Source organism: Phyllostomus discolor, chromosome 4 (genome assembly GCF_004126475.2).
Source record: "Phyllostomus discolor isolate MPI-MPIP mPhyDis1 chromosome 4, mPhyDis1.pri.v3, whole genome shotgun sequence".
Classification (NCBI taxonomy): Eukaryota; Metazoa; Chordata; class Mammalia; order Chiroptera; family Phyllostomidae; genus Phyllostomus; species Phyllostomus discolor.
The window spans coordinates 159,541,341-159,560,105 of record NC_040906.2 but is presented as its reverse complement, the minus strand read 5'-3'; the positions used below and the strand labels follow the sequence as shown (position 1 = coordinate 159,560,105).

Sequence of the window (18,765 nt, the reverse complement as noted above, 5' to 3'; positions counted from 1 at the left end):
TAACCCCAATATCAGGACCATGTTTACCAAAAAATAGTTGAGGATTATTATTTTAGAAGTTTTTAAAACATAATAAAAATTATGTGAAATTATCTCCGCAATGTAAGCAAACTCATCATCTGTTATATCTTTGGATTTATTCTCTACATCATGCTCTTCTTCGCCATACTTTTCAGACTCCTTAATACTCTCTTTGTTCTTTAAAAAATCAAATTTCCTTATATTCATTCCTCACTTTGCTTGTCCTAGTCAACATGAATAAATTGTATATGTATGAAGATATCAGTGTATGTAGATGAACAGTGTGAATCAGAATACATTAAACTGACACTGTCAGTCTTCTTTCAACACCAACCTCACAAGCATAAATTTCCTTTTTTAAGAAAAAAAAATCTTGCCACATAAAGCCATCCTCAACTATTTTTAAACCAGTTTTCTGTGGTTATAGTCCAAATAAATGTCAAAATTTATAATTTAATATATGAGAGTTTTATACCTAGAAAAGTTTCAAAAGAAAAGTGTTTACCTTACCACCTGGGTGCCTGGGTTCGTGGCAGAGGGACCCCACGAGGGCACACGGAGTTTTCTGCAAAGGACGTTTATCAAGTTCATCTTATTTAAGCATTGGCTTTCATTATAAAATCAGAGGGAGCTGTCCTGGATAAAAAGTGGTGTTTAGATATAAGGAAATTATACTTAAGAATTGAGAGTTTCTTTGTATAAAAGAATTTTTAAAATAACCTCAGTAAATATTAACAATATTTCAAATATGATCTTAATTTAAATGATAATACTTAAAAACTTTTTCATCAGCTCCTATTTAAGAGCCATCAGTGTATTAATATTGTGTTTCTGTGTATTTAACGAATAAGCAGTGTCTAATAAGGACAGAAAGATAAGAATATGGTACTTACTGAGAGTTACGAAGTACCAGATACCACTGGGCACCAGCTGTTGGTGTTCAGCGGTCACACACCTGGAGGGAGAGCAGGCCACTGCTTGCCACAGCGAACGAGACAAGACGAAGGACAATGAGGTTCTTTTCCTTGATGTAGACTTATTATTTGACTGATGAATTTCTCAAATTTGAAATCAAATAAATTGGTAAGATAAGTTTCTTATGAATATGATAGAAAGATTCACAGAATTTTAATTATATACAATTTTCACAGATACCCCAATGTGCCTTTACTTCGAATTCCAACATTTACAGGGGATATTAAACATGAAATTTTAATTGACAAGAAGGAAAATCAGTGACTGCCAAGGTAACAGGGCTCTTATATTGTCAGGTTTTTAGGGACATGAGCAAAGGTTTTAAAAGTTTACTCTCAGAATTCTTCCCATCGTAATTACTACTTATCGATAACTTCTTTTCGCACTTTCTCAAGTTCCCATCTTCCCCAGAGAACTCGAGGTCTGGGAGATAAATACAGCAGGAGGTACAGAGAGATGAAAGAGTGGGGCAGAAGACATTTGTATTGAGATTTCAATAGCCTAGAAATCGTCAATAACAAGTGAACAATCTGACTTTACAAAAAAAAATTTTGGTAAATATAAAAAATAATTTAACATGGAGCCATTTAATTTATACTCCCAAGTCTTAAATGTGAGGCCATTCGTCTTAAAAGCACACTTATTTGCATGACTATTGGCCAAAACCTGAGGAGTCATATCCCTGTAGGTTGTATTTGGAAAAGAGATATTGAAACACATAAGTGATGTGGGAGATCATGTATTTTGCTATACATAATTGGGAAAAGTCTGTCTATGTCTTAAATGTAAGCTATCATTTCCAAAAATACAATGTTCTCCAAACCCATTAATTTGAATATACAGCCCATATTTTTTAAACTTGTGATAACTGTAAAATTGTCATAAGTTAATTTTCATCTCTTATCTTAAACTCTAGATTTTTGTGTACCCCCCAAATCTCCCTTAAACATTTATTTTTCATTATCTAAATAACAGAATAAAAATTAAAATAAATAATAATCTTGAATTTTTTAAATACCCACATTTGTTGCTTTTAAAACCTGAAGGGACTGACTGGGAATATGTTTCTCTGCATGAAGTCGTTCAGCGAGTGCAGCCCGTCAGATATATCCAGCCGTTTTGCCTGAGAAAGGCTCTTTGCTAACTTTTTGCATACATTTTGACATCAAGTTAACAGAAACACAATCAAAGTAAACATTTATATTACCTGATTTTTAAAATTGGAAATAACTGAATAGAAAAGTAAGAGAACAGAAGCATAATAGGAACTTTGAGAGTAAAACAAGTATTAGTAAAGGAAAAAAGATTTAGATTATTGCCTTGAATTAGATTTTGATTATATGATCGGATGTTAGACGGCTCTGTAAAAACTATTTTTACTATTAATATAACCTGCAGAGTCATATATAAGGTGCTCTCTTTAGAGGTGGCCATCAGTTTGACTTTTTGAATTTTATCACTTTTTATTGTTTTTTATATAACAATAAAAAGTGATTGTTTTTGTATATTTACCATTATTATATGTATCCCTAATACTGTAGTTTAATTTTGCTCATGTCTTAAAATTCCATATAAATTGAATCATACTATATCAGTTTTTGGCTTTTGTCCAAACTTAAGTTATTAGACTCAGCTATGTCATTGTATGTGATTACAGTCTGTTTCTTTCTAGTGCTGTGCGATATTTCACTGGGTGAATGTATATATCGCAATCTTTTCATCCACCTGATCATTAATGGGCATTTTGACAATTATCATTATAAAACATTTATAATTAATATTTCTGTGAATATTTGGGGGGCACTTCTCTTAGTACACATAAACGTGTATCTCTAAGCATATCCCGCCTAGCGGGGAGTTTTTTGGGTCATTAGATAACATATATTTATTCAACTTTAATAATCTCTCCCTGGTTTCCACAGTGGTGTATCGATTTATGTTTTCACTAATAGTGGAAGTTCCTGTGGTTCCATAACTTCACCAATGAAATCTCAGGTTTGAGGTTTTTTACCAATTTGATAGATATCTATCAATATCATATTGTGGTTTCAATTTGCCTTTTCCTTATCACCAATATAATATTGAATGCCTTATCAAATATTTATTTACCATTGATACCTACTTTGTAATGGCTTGTTCAAGTCTCTGGACATTTTTCTGTTGAGTTGTCTATACTTTCCTCATTGGTTTGTATACATATTTTAGTATTCTGACCAACAGACTTTTTTGGTTGTATGTGTCTTAGGCATATCTTATGAGGTTTGCCTTTTCTCTATCTGAATGAAATCTCTTTTTTTCAATTTTCATGTTATGTTTTATTTTTTGTGAGCATATTTTACCAATAGACTACTGACTGGGATATTTAATCTAAAACATGAAACATCTACTCTATCCCATTTTTCAAACATCCATTTTATCTTCTCACAGATTATTTTTAGAATTTAATTTATTTATTTTTAGAGAGAGGGGAAGGGAGGGATAGGGAGAGAAACATCAATGTGTGATTGCCTCTCACGCACCCCTTACTAGGGACCTGGCCCACAACCCAGGCATGTGCTCTGACTGGGAATAGAACTAGTGACACTGTCATTTGCAGGACAGCACTCAATCCACTCAGCCATACCAGCCAGGGCATCAAACACCTTTTTTTTTTTTTGGTAAAAAAAAAAAGAATATATAATACGAGATTAATCCTCTTAAGAAATTCTTCAGTGAACAGTACATTGTTGAATGCCAAATAAGCAAAATATTGCACAGCAGATCTCTAGAGCTTTTTTACAACACTGACCCTGGAATCTTATGTTGTATGGAGTCTTGGTTGAAAGAAGGCCCCAATAAATATTTTTTTAATTAAGTTAAAGAAGAAATCTATACTGAGGGAACTGCCTCAAAAATTCATTCAATAAATCAATTCCTCTTCCTTCACAGCTTTAACTACTGGAAGTTCATGAGCAATGAATTTGCTTCGCTCTTCATGTTGAAACACTTCTTCAGAACTTATGAACAAATCCTGGAATAAAGAGTTTGCTTATCAAACCCTCAGAGTTGTGGACACAGCCCTCCTCTCCGCCATGATAGGGATTATCTGCTCAACAGGCCTGGTTGGCAGGATCTTCACTGTACTCACCATAATAAGGTAAGGCTTCTTCTCTTTTTCCCTGATTTAGGGGCATTCTGCACGCCCTGAATGAATGTTTTTCTCCCTGGAGGATTTTTCTTAAAGAAATCAGGTTTTAGAAATATTTGCTTAAGATAATGTAAAAAGATACTGCAGATATTTTTATCACGTATAAAGTAACATCTGAGTTACAGGTCTCAAAATGCAAAGACCTAGGTCAGTGCTTGCTGCTGGGCTGGGAATTTTTAGAGTTGTGATTCTCAGACTTTGCTACAATGCATATTGGAATCACCTGGGGAGCTTTTTAAAGTTCTAATATACAGTTTCACCCCAGACCAATTAACTCAGAATCACTGGAGGCAGAGCCCAGGCAAGCATTGAAACTGTGAGGCAACCATTTATTTTCCAGCAGTAAGAGTTATCCTAAGAAGCTGACCTGGTTGGGCTGGTAAAAAGACTCGTTTTCACTCACTTGTGCAAGAGAGAGACTGTGCCTAATTACCCAAAGCTTCAGGCAGCCACAGACGGTGGACTGTCCCCCTCAATGCTGACCAACTCGAGGAGGCGAAACAAGAGCCATAGTAACGCTGGGAAGCAAACGATGAACTCACCTATGACATTGCCAAAGGAAGACTAGAAAGGTGTATAAAACATACAGACCAAAAATATAGGCTTAAGTAAGATGGAGCTTCCAGAATGAGATGTTTGGCATGGCTTTTTCTTAAATGTAAGAAGTGATTTGTGTAGTAAGAGGATGACTGTAAAGTAGTGAGGGCAGATCATTATTAGTCTGTTATACTTTAAACTTAGAGCAGGTCAAAAGGAAGCCAGATTAGAAAGTGTAGGAGGAAAACTGGGCCAATTGTAACATAATATTTCCCCCCTTTTGTTCTTCAGAGAGATTAATGAACCCAACCCCGTTCATTACTCGCCTATTCTCCACAGCCACAGTGGGCCCTGGGAAACTGTATCAGTAAAGGAGATGACATTTTTCTCTGTTGATTCTCCACCTCCATGTCCTGAACACATCTTTCTCCTGTCTACTGACAGGCCACTTCAAATGAACAGAGACTCTCCAAGGGATGTTCTGTCTCCCAATAAATACAAAGTTCCCACTTTGCCATTCCCTGCCCTCAACTCCCTGTCAAGGCACCTAATTATTAAATCATGAATTAATGAGGTACCATACTTTCTAACTATTGCAATGGTGTCTATGCAGAAATCACAACAGGGACAGTGTGTTAACCTAAAGGAATACTACTAACAGTCTAATGGTGGAATCTCAGTTACTAAGAGGAAGAGAAAATCCTTAGAATGAGGCCTCTTCCTCTTTCCCACCCAGCTTAAACCGTAACTAGTAGCTCCCTTTGACCCAGCCCTCTGCTGTTTCCAGAGTGTCAACCATATATGAGCATTTGCCGGGGGTGACTCACAACTTTCTACACATACACCCTGTGCATTAAGTGCTACAGAACCGCACAGCCACAGCTGTTCAGATAAACTGAAAAGTTAATGGGAAACACGTATTGCTATGGTCCACTACACCAAGACAACTGTGGAATCTGAAGGGTTTGAATGTGTTTCCCATTTATGCCCAAGAGCATAAATGAAGGCACAAAAATGAAAATAGAATTCCACTTAGGTTCTCTTTCCACTATATTACTCTGTATCTAGAGCAGGGTTGACAAATAGGTCACAGTATTCTTAACCGTCCCATCCTTGGCAGGCATCTCCAATTACACAGGTCTGTCCTGCAGTAATGCCTGTGTGAGGACTCAACTCTCAGGCACAGTGCTTGATGAAATCACTAATAATACAGTGAGAATGGCTCACAATAGGAATTTAATTCTACTAGAGTTAAATGCCACAATGGAACTGGCGAGGCAACCCAGAAACAAACAAAATCAGGAAGCTACTACCTAGTATCATCACCACCCCAATGCCACCCCCTGAGCCAGATGGAGAAAAAGAGGTGGTTCCACAGACTCCAAGAGTCTGGACTGCAACCGCAGTGGGACTTGGGACCATGAAGCGGGTGCTGTGGGAGAAGGTAGAGCCATGGAAGGGATACAGCCTCTGCCAAAGAGATCAGCAGCAGGGAGGGAAGGGAGATACCCTGTCTCTACTCTCCTCCTATCCTCCAATGTCCCTCCAGTAATGCCTATTGGCCAAAACTAACCAATACCAGTGGGCAAGGAGACCTAGGAACAAAGCTGGGGAGGGGGAAAAGGATTTGAGAGCAAGCTGACTAGCAAAGCATCCTCCTACATGAGTGGTGTTATATGTTTTGTTAGTTTCATTTAACCCATAGTATATGGGTGTTATTTCTGATTGCAAAGCGTAAATATGTTTTTAAAAGAAATTTTTTAAACACTAAAAATACAAAGAATAAAGTCAAAACCGGTTACCAAATAGATAATCATTGTGATCACTTGACATGTTATTTTAGCATATTTTTAAACAAATGTTTAAATAAATATGAGGTCATACAACATATGTAGTTGAGACTTTTTTACTTAATAAGTATTTTCACATTTGATTATATATTCTCATAAACTATGATTTGTAACAGCTATATCATTTATTGTATGGTATATGGGATATTATAACTTATTTTATCATACTTCAAATTAGTGAACATGAAATCTGACCATGTTAACCACGTGAAAAACATAGTAGTTGAAATGATCACTAGTCTACATTTGTTATTTTAAATGAGTCACAAAGGACAGATATCTAATGATGTCTGGCAACAGGACACCTAAAGATAAACCTAAAAAAATACAAGTTGTTATTTTTAATTTCTATTCTGTCACTTTAAGTTAAAAAAAAGCAAAAATAAATATGATGTGCCACTTTTATTGCTCTCATACCTTATGCCCAGATAAATATATCATTTATTTCAGAATTCTCTTTTTCTGTACAGAATATCATCTAGAAACACTTTTGTTTACTCTTTTTAATTGCCTGTTAATGGCCTGCACTGTGCTCAACAATGGGATTACCATAACTGATTCTCAGTAGAGGATGGCCGTCTGTCTAGAGAGCAGCAAGAACCATTGATCTAACCATACAATTAGAACCTCAGCAACCACTTATGGTTTAGATCCCAATTTAAATAGAAATAATATCCATATAGGGGCTAAAATTTACGGTATTTTTTGTGTTTTTCCATTTGGTGTTTGTTTGCTTGTTCAGTTGTTGTTGTTATTGTTGTTTTTTAATGTAGAACTCTCTCTCTACCTGACCTCTGGTATCTGTTCTCCTCCCCCTTCTCCTCACCATTTCCCACACCAATGGTCTGGAGAGACCAAAAATGAGAGACCAAGAACAGTCACTCGGTGCTTTTTTTGGTTGATGCAATCCTTTCCTCAAGTGTCTTTTTCTTGGCCTTTCTGATATGAGCCACCAGCCTCCAGGGGGCAAGGGACCAGCCCATTTTATCAACAGCGCTGCTGCTGAGTAAGGCGTCAGTGACAGGATCTTCCCCACGCAGTGTGTGTTGCCAGGTCCTGGGTAAATATCCTCACCCAGACTGATGTCTCACATAAGGATCTGATGCCTTACATTTCACAGTCCATAGAATTTGCATCCCATGAATAATAAAGACACACACTGGCTTCCAAACCTCAAAGCAATAGCCCTGAATCTAGAGTCAACTAGCAATTGTGGTATAATCTTAGGGCTAATTCTTATGTGCTCTTTAAATTCTTATTTGTCCTCAGTTCAGATTCCACTTCTGCCAAGAAATATGCCTTGACTGTCACAAAAGAAGGGGGCAGAGGCCTCTTGTGTACTTCTTATCCTTGCTCTAGCTTCTCTCATCACATTATAATGTGGTCATTTCACTAGACTACAAGCTCCTTGATATTATGGCTTATTGATCATTTAGCCTTGCAGCCCCAGAGCAAAATATTATGCCCAGCATATAATTGGTGCTCAATGAAATGTCTGTTGAATCAATGAAAGTGTCTCCCTGATAAGGGCAATGCTTATTTATTATTGAATGTTCCAACTCCTATAAGATATGGACCACTGAACTTAAAATTGAAATTTCTGCTCTCAAAAAATTATCTTGCCCATAGAGGAGAGTGCCACCTCTTGTTAGCATCAACTTGACTGCCCCCCAGGAGACATGAGATCATTCTCAGTGCCCTCTACCTGTTCCTTTGTTCAGATTTCTTCTCCACACTATCTGGTTTCGGGGTCTTAATCAATAATAATAGTCTGCTGTTGGGTTAGATGTTTTAGAATATTTCTAAGTAATCATTGAGTTTTTAACAATATCCTCAATTAAGATTTGAACATCCAGCTTCAGTGGGGAAAAATGCTTTGCACAATGGAAACCATTTACTATTCAGTCATTTTGGAGCCAGGCATAAGGAAAGACTAAGCCTTTTGCCTGAGTGAGCTTCGAGTTGGCATAGTTTGTGGCTATCTAGAAACTGCCCCAAAATTTAGTGGCTTAAAACAAACATTTATTATCTCACAGTTTCAAAGGTCAAGAGTCCAGGCAGCAGCTTAGGTGGGTGATTCCAGCTTAGGGTCCCTCCTAAAGTCGTAGTCAAGCTGTCTGGCAAGGCAACAGTCATCTTGATGGGACTGGAGCTCCAAGTTTCAAGGTAGTTAACTCTCGTGCCTGGAAGGTTGCTGCTCGTAGTTGGCAGCAGGCCTCAGCTCCCCTCCATGGGGACCTCTCCACAGAGTTACTTAAGTGTTCTCACAAGACAGCAGCTGGCTTCCCCAGAGAAAATGATTCAAAAGACAGCAAGGAGAAAGCTCCACAATGCTTTTATGTGCTAATTTTAAATGTCACACACTGTCATTTGTTAAAAACGAGTTACTGCCCTGGCCAGTGTGGCTCAGGTGGTTAGGCATCATCATGCAAACCAAAAAGTATCAAGTTCGATTCCCAGTCAGAGCACATGCCTGGGGTTGTGAGTTCCATCCCCAGTCAAGGCACATTTAAGAGACAACAATCAATGTTTCTCTCTCACATCGATATTTCTCTCCCTCCCTTTCTCCCTCCTTTCCCCTTTCTCTAGAATCAATAAAAGAAAAAAAATGTTAAAAATGAGTTACTCAGTTCACCCCAAGCTCAAAGGAAAGGAATTAGGCTTCATCTTTTGAATGCAGTATCAAAGAATGTATAAGCACATTTTTAAACCACCACAGTTAGGTATCAGATATATAATTCAAAATGTTTAAGTATACACAAGACTAGGAACTCATTCATATTTGCATTTGTGTAGGTTTTCCTTTAACTTTTAAAATCTCTTTAGGCAATTAAAAATTTGTAACAGGTGATATAAATTGAAGATGCATATTTTCAATGTCAGTCTTCAGTTTCTATACATCTCTTTCAGGTTGAGGAAAAAAACTATTCCTGACATTTATATCTGAATCCTGGCTGTGGCCGATCCGGTCCACACCAGTGGAATGCCTTTCCTCATCCACCAGTGGGCCCGGGGAGGAGAGTGGGTTTCTGGTGGAGGGGCCTTTCTGCACCATCATTACATCCCTGGATACCTGCAGCCAGTTTGCCTGTAGTGCCATCATGACTGTAATGAGCATGGACAGGTAAGTGAAGAGACTCTGAAACATCTTAACATAAATCAGAAGTGCCTGCACCTCCCCAGCTTCATCCCACTTTGATCAACGTCAGTGCTGGTAGGTAACAGCAAGGCTCCTCCTCCTTTGCTTGTTTCATTGTGGAACTGATTACTTAAGAACTTTTGTGCCAACTTTCACAGGAGTCTATTTTTCATGGAAAGCTTAAAACACTAAGACCTCCTTTTTACTAATCATTCTTTTTTACCGGTTTTATTTATAATTCACTGTAATTAAAAAAGGATCTCAAAATCATGAAGAGTTGGAAACTAGAATAATGCCTCCACCCATCATTCTTGCGATAAAGAAGCTGAGACTCCAAGAAGTGAGGGTATTTGCTGAGGGCACAGAGAGTCATTGGCAGAGCTGAAAACTGAAGTAAGTCTCCTCAGTTCCTGTCCACACAACAGAAATTGTCTCAGAAAACAACCCACTGAAAATCTCCATCCACTTTCCTACCCCAACCCCAACCTGAACCTCAACCCCAACCCAGCACATTTGGTCCTCTTGCTCTGATTTCCCTTGCTTCAAACCTATTACATAGTCTAATTTACTTTGTGTGTGAATGAGTGTGTTTTGATTATTGTCCAGCTTCCCCTACCCCTCAAATGTAAATTCCATAAAGGCATGGTCTTCGATCACTAATACAATGTCCATGTAACAGCGCCTGGCAAGTGGGTACTAGAAAAATATTGATGAGGGAATGACTGTCGGTCTTGAGGGCTGTGTTATATCTCCCCAGGTCCATCCAGCTTCTTCCTGAGCTCTGACTCTTACCCATCCCAGTGGGCCTTTGAGGTGGGGAAGTTATGAGCAGTTCTTCAGGTGGATAAACAAAGGAATAGCAAGGTTCATATAAATCACACACTGGATTGTTATTCAGACATGAATAATGATGGCAATGTTAGTGTTTTTTTTATATCCTGCTGCAAAAGAATTCTCCAAATATAGAGTGTGTTTCTCAAGTTGTAACTAACATCGCATTTGTTAATCAGTGTCCTGAGTAGGTCTGGTTTGTTCACCGGATGCCGGGGATGCTGACAGTATGTTGAATAAAGCTGGTGAGCTCGCCAGGGTTCCAACATTAGGGAGAAAGCCCTGCACAGGCCAGACCACTGCAGAAAAGCAACGGGAAGTGCAGGCCTTACCAATCATAATCCCATTCCTGGAGATGATAAAACCTGCTTCATCCCTGAATGGGGAATAAAGGAGCATTGGCTTTTCCTGTCATTGTACCTCTTCTATGAACCTCTTATGGTCCAACTCTCATCTCAGCAAAACTGCTTTTGCAAATACTCTCCCTTCTGGGTCTGAATTCTCTGTTTCTTCCGTTAGCTTTCAGTTGGCTCTGAAAAATTCTTTGAGGATTTGCTGGAGAGCCAAATGTGTTGGATATGTCAGGATTTCAAGTTTGATTAATGATTATCCTTTTTTTCTGGATCAAAAATAGAAAAAAAAGAAGCAAAAAATACTTCTGCATGAAATTAGCCCATTTCCCCTCTTGGCCCCCAGCCTAAGTTCCCTGAGGAATATTCATTGTCTACTCTAGTCACGTTTGTTTATTCTGGCTGTGAATTGTCTGAACTGAACCCCCAAGAGCCTGGGGACCCTACTGGAAAGCCATCTGAGCAAAATGCCTGTCCCATTGGGCCTGAACCTCACCCTGCTGGGGAGTCTTGCTACCAACCCATGCACTTTCCCCTTCCCTGCCTCTACATCAGTAAACCCACAGGGCAGGGGTTTCCCCACTTCCTGGAGGAAATCCCTGGTTAGAGACCAAGTTTTACAAAGCCTCATCTACAAGGAAAGCACCTATGCAAAGGAAGAGTTTACAGGGCAGAATGTTACCATCATCAGTGTATTCGTGGAGATGACAGCTGTTTCAGTGAGTGGCTATTCAGACTCAGGCTCAAGAGTTGTTTTCTCTCCAGATAACAGCCAGCTCTTAAAAAATATAATTCTGATAGAGGTGTGCTTTAGGGAGGATAAAAATACTAATAATTTACTCTTGTCATGTACCATTCATCCTTGGAGCTCAGTGCTTTTATTGATTGTTCCCAAACCCCTTTTAACTGGCTTTGCAGGTACTTGGCTCTCCTCCAACCATTTCAACTTGCAAGTTGGAGAAAGAGGTACAAGACCATCCACATCATTTTGGGCCTCTGGGCAGCTTCCTTTATTCTGGCATTGCCTGCCTGGATCTGCTCAAAGGTCATTGAATTTAAAGATGGTGTGGAGAGTTGTGCTTTTGATTTAATGTCCCCTGATGATATACTCTGGTAGGTTGTTTTCTTAGGTTGCAACCTAAGAAAAATTAAGTTGAATTAAGTTATGAAGTGCTTCATCCTCCTTGTCTACATGCCGTGCGGAGTGTCCTTGGGGACCCCTCTTCTAAACAGTCTCCCTGCTTAGTTGTCCGCCTTCCACAGTCAAGTTGATCATTTAATTTTAAGGAGAGGGTCACCTTTAGAAAAAGATTATGAATTCAATCATGTAACCTTGGTAGGTACAAATATACATAAATAAGGATCGAAAAGACTCCTGGCAACTGGACACAGCAGGAATGTGGCAATCAAGGGAGGCAAAGTTTGAAAAAGGATCTCAGAGTTACCAGTTACTGAGATGCAAACCTTACCAATATGCAACTGGAGTTTGGTTGTTGTGTCCCTGCCACCAAGAATATATTCAAGTCCTTACTCTCAGTACCTATGAATGTGACCTTATTTAGAAATAGGGTCCTTGCAGATATGTCAGATTATGATGAAGTCATACTGGATTAAGTATGACTTCCAGTCATACTGGGCCCCCAATGATTGGTGTCCGGATAAAGACAGGGAGATTCAAAGAGACACACAGAGAGGAGAATGCCTCTGAAAACAGAGGCACAGATTGAGGGAATGTGTCTACAAGCCAAGCAACACCAAGGATTTTGCCAGAAACCGGCAGAGGCTCAGTGAGAGGCATGGAGCAGATTCTCCCTCAGAGCCTTCCAAAGGAACCAACCCTGCTGACACCCAATTTCAAACTTCTGGCCTCCAGCTCTGTGAGGAAATACATTTCTTCTGTTTTTTAAGCCATCTAGTTTGTGATAATTTTTTTACAGCAGCTCTACATAACTAATGCAGCCACCAACACAGGCATTCACCAATTTTTTAATTTGAAAAGAAAAGTGAAAAATTCTCTACTTGAAGTTTTTAACATAGCACTGAAATCTATGACTAAAAATTTTTGATCACCTGCTAAGTGCAAGATACTGTGCTAGGTGCTTTTTACATACATCCCATACACCTCAAGTCAATCTGGCAGATTCCTTGTCCCAGCCACCACTTTCAAGTAATGAGTCATTTCTGCATACACATAGCCCAGGAGGGGTGGAGGTAGAGGGCCTGCCAGGCCACAAATCCAGTAACAGCAAGCTCACAAGGAGTACAACACAGGATTGATCATGCATTTGTTATTTCTCCCTCTAGCAATGGCTGCACGCACAGACGTAAAGCATCAGCCAATCTAAAGGTGAAAAGATACTCAGTCACTGGCATTGATAGATTAATATGGACCTCAACCTATCTACAAGAACACAACCCGAGACTCACTATATGACTATAGGGCTTTGGCCTGGGTCAAAGAAATTGAGATTAACTACTTTGCACCGACAGCTGCTCTGTTATTTTTGGTTGGTTATCATAAAGCATATTCTGAGGTTTCAGCCACTGTTGTTCCTCCTAGAATTTAATCCTAACAGTGAACTGAGACTAGAACTTCTGTGTTGCCTTCAGCATCCCTGTGGTCCCAGAGGCTCTCTCTCCCTCTCTCTGCCTCTGTCCACACCCAGCCAGTCTGGGCTGCCTTCTTTACCAGCACCAAGGTTCTGCCAGAAATGAAGGCACCTGGCATCTGTGCAGAACTGGAATTAGCTCACCTGAGAATTTTTCCTGGCAAAGCACTGAGGAAAGACGAGCTGATTTTACAACAGACTTTTTGAGAGGCCATCTTGAGTCTTAACTACAAATACGGGCTGTACAGCTCAGCTCTCCATCTGGGTTCAAATCCCCCCTCTGCCACTTACTAGCTGATTAAACTTGGGCAAGACACTTAACCCCTCTGTGCCTTAGTTTTTTCTTCTGTAATATGAGGTACTAATGCCACTGTACTCATGGGGTAGCACAGATTCAATGGGTTAAAAATGTAAAGCATCCAGATCAGTGCCTACTCTATAATACCGTCAGTGCTATTGCCCATTGTTGTTAATAACACTAACTATAATGGTAATGATAAGTATCCTTACCCGTTCTGTACCCAGTATTGCTGACCATAGCTACAGAAGAGGTAAGCATCATTGTCGGTAAGCAATGAGGAGCAGCACTTCTCCACAGGAAGGCACCCCCAAATCCTTAACTTTTCCCCAAGGACTTTTATCCTAGGCCCTGAAAAATCAGAGAATCATGCCTCATAAACCATAAAAGCCAGTTCCTAGCATTGCAAATATAACAGTCATGTCCTCTCTCTCTCTCTCTCTCTCATTTTACACGTACACACTTTATTTGACAACTTTTTTCTTCCCTTTGTCCTTATTTTTGGGGTGCTATATTTTAATTTTATGCTATACTTGGGAGACGTATCAACAGAATAAGGATGCCAGATGGTGTTTGCTTTATTTCTTTTTATTTATTAAAAGAACTATTCAGAAATCCTAAGACATCTACAACAGAAATTTAAACAATAATCACTTAAAACATACCACACTTAGGCATATAGGCATTAATGTCTATATGGAGCATTTTCTGAAAATAAGCCATGTTCTGAAGCAGATATTTGAGGATCTCTCAGTGATAATTGTTGAAATCACTGAGGTAATGGTTTCCTAAAAATGTAAGCAGAACTCAAGATTCTACTCAAAGAATAATTTTATAATTTATTTAAATATTTTATTTGTACATTTTGCAGAATTGTGTACATATGTAAGCATCCTAGATGTATATAACTTCAAATTTTGGGGTTTTTTTGATTTATAGAAATATCTCATTAATATTTGAATTCTTAAGACAAGATTAATTTGGACTAACCAAAGACTTACATAAAGACAATGAACATGGGGAGGACCTTTAAAGATAATAATTACCTCTAAAACTGCATGAACAAATATAAATTATTTTCTACTTGAAACTGTACATACCAATTTGTTTAAATGCCTAAGTCAGCATTTTTATAAAGCATGTTGAGTTAGCCTGGGCTGGCGTAGTTCAGTGGATTGAGCGCGGGCTGTGACCCAAAGTGTCGCAGGTTCGATTCCCAGTCAGGGTACATGCCTGGGTTGCAGGCCCAGGCATGATCCCCAGCAACCGCACATTGATGTTTCTCTCTCTCTCTATTTCTCCATCCCTTCCCTCTCTAAAAATAAATAAAATAAATAAAAAAAACATGTTGAGTTAAAAAAAAGTGTTATTAAAATTTGTCCTTAGAATAGGTTATTGTATTTGGGTTTTCTTAAGAGTTCACTTATTTATGTTTAGAGAAATGGGAAGGGGGGAGAAAGAGAGGAAGAGAAATGTCAGTGTGAGAAACACTGCTTGGTTGCTCTTGCACGTGCCCTGACCAGGACCAAACCAGCAACCTAGGCATGTGCCCTGATGGGTTACCGAACCAGTGGCCTTTTGCTTTTTGGAACAATGCCAAACCAACTGAGCCACACTGACCAGGGATGTGCTTGTTTTGAAAAGACAAGATTCATGGTTTCCCACATATACCACATGTAACGGTGTGAAGATTTTAAAAAAATAGGGTTTATACACCCATTGGTCAAAATTTGTGACAGACCCTGGTTTAGATGGTCTATTGTCCCATGACATTTTTTCCCACTTAGAATTTCTTGAAATTCTTGGGAAATGTTACATTCTTTCAGGGTAGTCTATTCAGAATGAAAGAGGGAAGTAGCCACAGTTATAGAAAAAAATAGCTTTTAAATGTATCACCAAGAGCTGAGTTGGTGAGAAGGTTGAAATGGAACATTAAGACACCAAGAGCAGGGAAGGGTGCTGGAGCCCTTTTCCAAGAGTTCTCCAAACCAGATCACTCTGCGTATAGCACTTTCTTCGGAGATGCTAAGGGCATCCTATGAAACAAATCTCACACTGTCCGGTTACCCCTCAAAATGCAAAAAATTAGAGGAATGAGGGTGCTACTCTGATAAACTGTAGAGAAATCATCTAGAATGATTTTCTGCTGCCACGCTATTTTTTATATTCCTCAGGCTTATTTATCTGCTTCAACCATGTCCCAAGTTAAAATATATTAAATGTCTAACTATTCCATAACATGATAACATTTGCGAATGAATTTTTTATTTTAGAATAATCTTAAATTTACAAAGAAGTTGCACTAATAATACAGAGACTTCCTATATTCTCCTCACTCAGTTTCCCTATTAGCATCTTACCTTACCATGAAGCATTTGCCAAGACAAAACAAAAACGGCATTGGTACATTATTATTAACTGAAGTCCACCCTTTTTGGATTTCACCAGTTTTCCCATTAGTGTTTTTTTTTCTGTTCCAGGATTGCATCCAGAGTACCACACTGCATTTAGTTGTCATGTTTCCTCGGTGTCCTCTAGTCAGTAACAGTTCCTTGCCCTTTCCTTGTTTTTTCCTGACCTTGATAGTCTTAAGGAGTACTAGTTAGGAGGTATCCTGTAGACTATCCCCAATCTGACCTTGTTTGGTGCTATGTCACAATTAGACTGCAGTTATGTGCTTTTGGACAAAATCAGCTCTTCTCATCAAAACATATGAAGGGGCACATGATAACTTGATTAGGACAATGTTTACCAGGTTTCTCCACCATAAAGTTACTATTTATTCTTTTCTTTATTCTGTAGAAGCAAGTCACTAAGCATAGCCCACCCTTAAAGGGGAAGGAAGAAGGTGGGAATTAAGCTCCACCTCCAGGAAAGGGGAGTATCTATATATATTATTTGGAATTCTTCTTTAAAAAAGGTTTGTCTCTTTTCCAATATAGACTTATGTATTTGGTACTTCAGGCTTTAATTCAATACTATGCTATTTATTTCCTTTCTCAAATCTACCAGCTTTGGAAAACTTGGGAAACTTTTAACAGGAATGAAAAAGAATCTTTTTACAATGCTCTGAATAAGTAGGAATAAAAATGGGCCTTGTGTTGCACTGCATAGCCATCATGAACTGCCCAAGAGGTTCTAGGAACCCACTGCCCCATAGTTCCTAAGACTGTTCATGTTCTATTCTAATGTTGCCTTTGGAGTCACAGCCCCAGTATTCCAAGGCAGAGAGTGATGAAGCTGACAAAGATGGTGCTGGTGGCGGTCTTTATTCTCAGTGCTGCCCCCTATCACATCCTACAACTGCTGAACTTGTGGATGGAGCAGCTCACACTGGTTTTCTATGTAAGCTATTACCTCTCCATCTGTCTCAGCTATGCCAGCAGCAGCATTAACCCTTTCTGCTACATCCTGCTGAGTAGAAATTTCCAGAAACGCCTACCTGGATAGCAAAGCTGAGTGGCTGAAAGGGAAATCCACCACATGGAAAACACTTTGAAATCAAGATTTTAGGAGAATACGTGAATCACTGGTCATCTTGACAGCTTGTCTAAGTTACTAGTATTATTAGAAGGATGGATGAAATGGTGGGCTTGTGTCTATTCTTCTCATGTACTTGTGGGTCTTAGAAGCATGGAACAGAAGCGTACCATTCAAGTGCAATGAGTGTGATATGCTAACTTTAGTAGACATAAAATATTTACCTGTACTTGAGAGTAGGGAATGGAATAGTCTAAGATACTCAACTCAATGGTAATGGATGTTATTTTAGCATGTTACACACTAATCACTGGTAAAAATGGCCACCCGTGACCACTGACTGAAAACTCACCAAGGAATCTGACCTTGCCGTCCATACTTCGGCCTCACTGTAACAATGCCCTTGAAGTTCCTGGAAAAGGACTTAAATTTGGCTGTTTTTATCCACAAAAATATGAATTTCATGCAGTCCAATCTATAGCCTTCAACAATCATAACCATATGGTCATGGTTAGCATAACCATGGTTATGGTTAGCATAACCATGACCATATGTTGAATATGCAATATTTAATATTGCATGTAACAAACCTGTGAGGTAAGTGGTGCCTCAGTTTACCAAGCTCAGAAAGGTTAAGTGTAGGCCTAATGCCGCACAGCAGCCTAAGAGCAGGGCTGAATCCAGGCCTGCCTATTTTGTGTTTTTACTCAATTACCTTGGCAACCTGTACCTGTCATTATGATGGGAACCAATAAGTAATTTGGGAGGAGGAGGTTGCTTTTTCCTACAGCCCCACAAGGAAAGAACCAAAGTCTGAAGGAAATGAGTTGATGGTTTTAAGCATATTCTTTTACATTTAGCTTCATTCTCATGCTTACAAATTATAAAAAAACAGCATCTCTATTTTAATAAGAGTATTCTTCAGGCTGTTAAGCAAACAGAGACATTCTTCTTAGGTTCAATATGTTTGCTCAAGGGTACAGAAAGTAACTTAGACCTTACATTTGTGGATGTTCACGTATGTTTTACATATCTATTTTTTTCTCTTTTGGTTTGTATAAAACATGCACTTTCGTACAGTAAGAAAAGAAAAATAACACTTTGAAAGCCTGTATTCTCAGCAAAGGTAAATCTTGTTTTGTCTGTGAATGAAATCTGTAATTCCACATTCTTCTTCTAAATACATAAAACTGCTTGCTTTAAGGACATCTGAACCTAATTTTTAATCAGCCCTTAATATAAAAGTCACAGAGACCAGGTTTTTAAACAACCTAATCTCCATTTTCATATCTCATATGTCAAACACTTGACTTGCAACCCAATGTATTTGGCTCCAGATCTTTCAGGGGGGTTTTTTTTGTTTGTTTGTTTGTTTGTTTGGAGCAAGGTAGTATTTAAATGAATATCTGGGTGAAAAGTCACATGAACAACATGAAAACTACAAACAGGTCACATCTTAGATATTTTAGTTCTGGAAGTGAGGTCTGC

The 18,765-nt window shown here is 38.7% G+C and overlaps 1 protein-coding gene across 1 annotated transcript; it reads left to right on the top strand.

Annotated features, from left to right (window-relative positions):
- The first annotated feature begins 3,950 nt into the window (after positions 1-3,950).
- Positions 3,951-17,310, top strand: MCHR2 (melanin concentrating hormone receptor 2). The gene is given in 6 exon segments (XM_028511094.1): positions 3,951-4,132; positions 9,481-9,607; positions 9,609-9,694; positions 11,809-12,003; positions 14,253-14,366; positions 17,001-17,310. Coding segments are annotated over 6 exon segments (1,014 nt in total).
- The last annotated feature ends 1,455 nt before the right edge of the window (positions 17,311-18,765 follow it).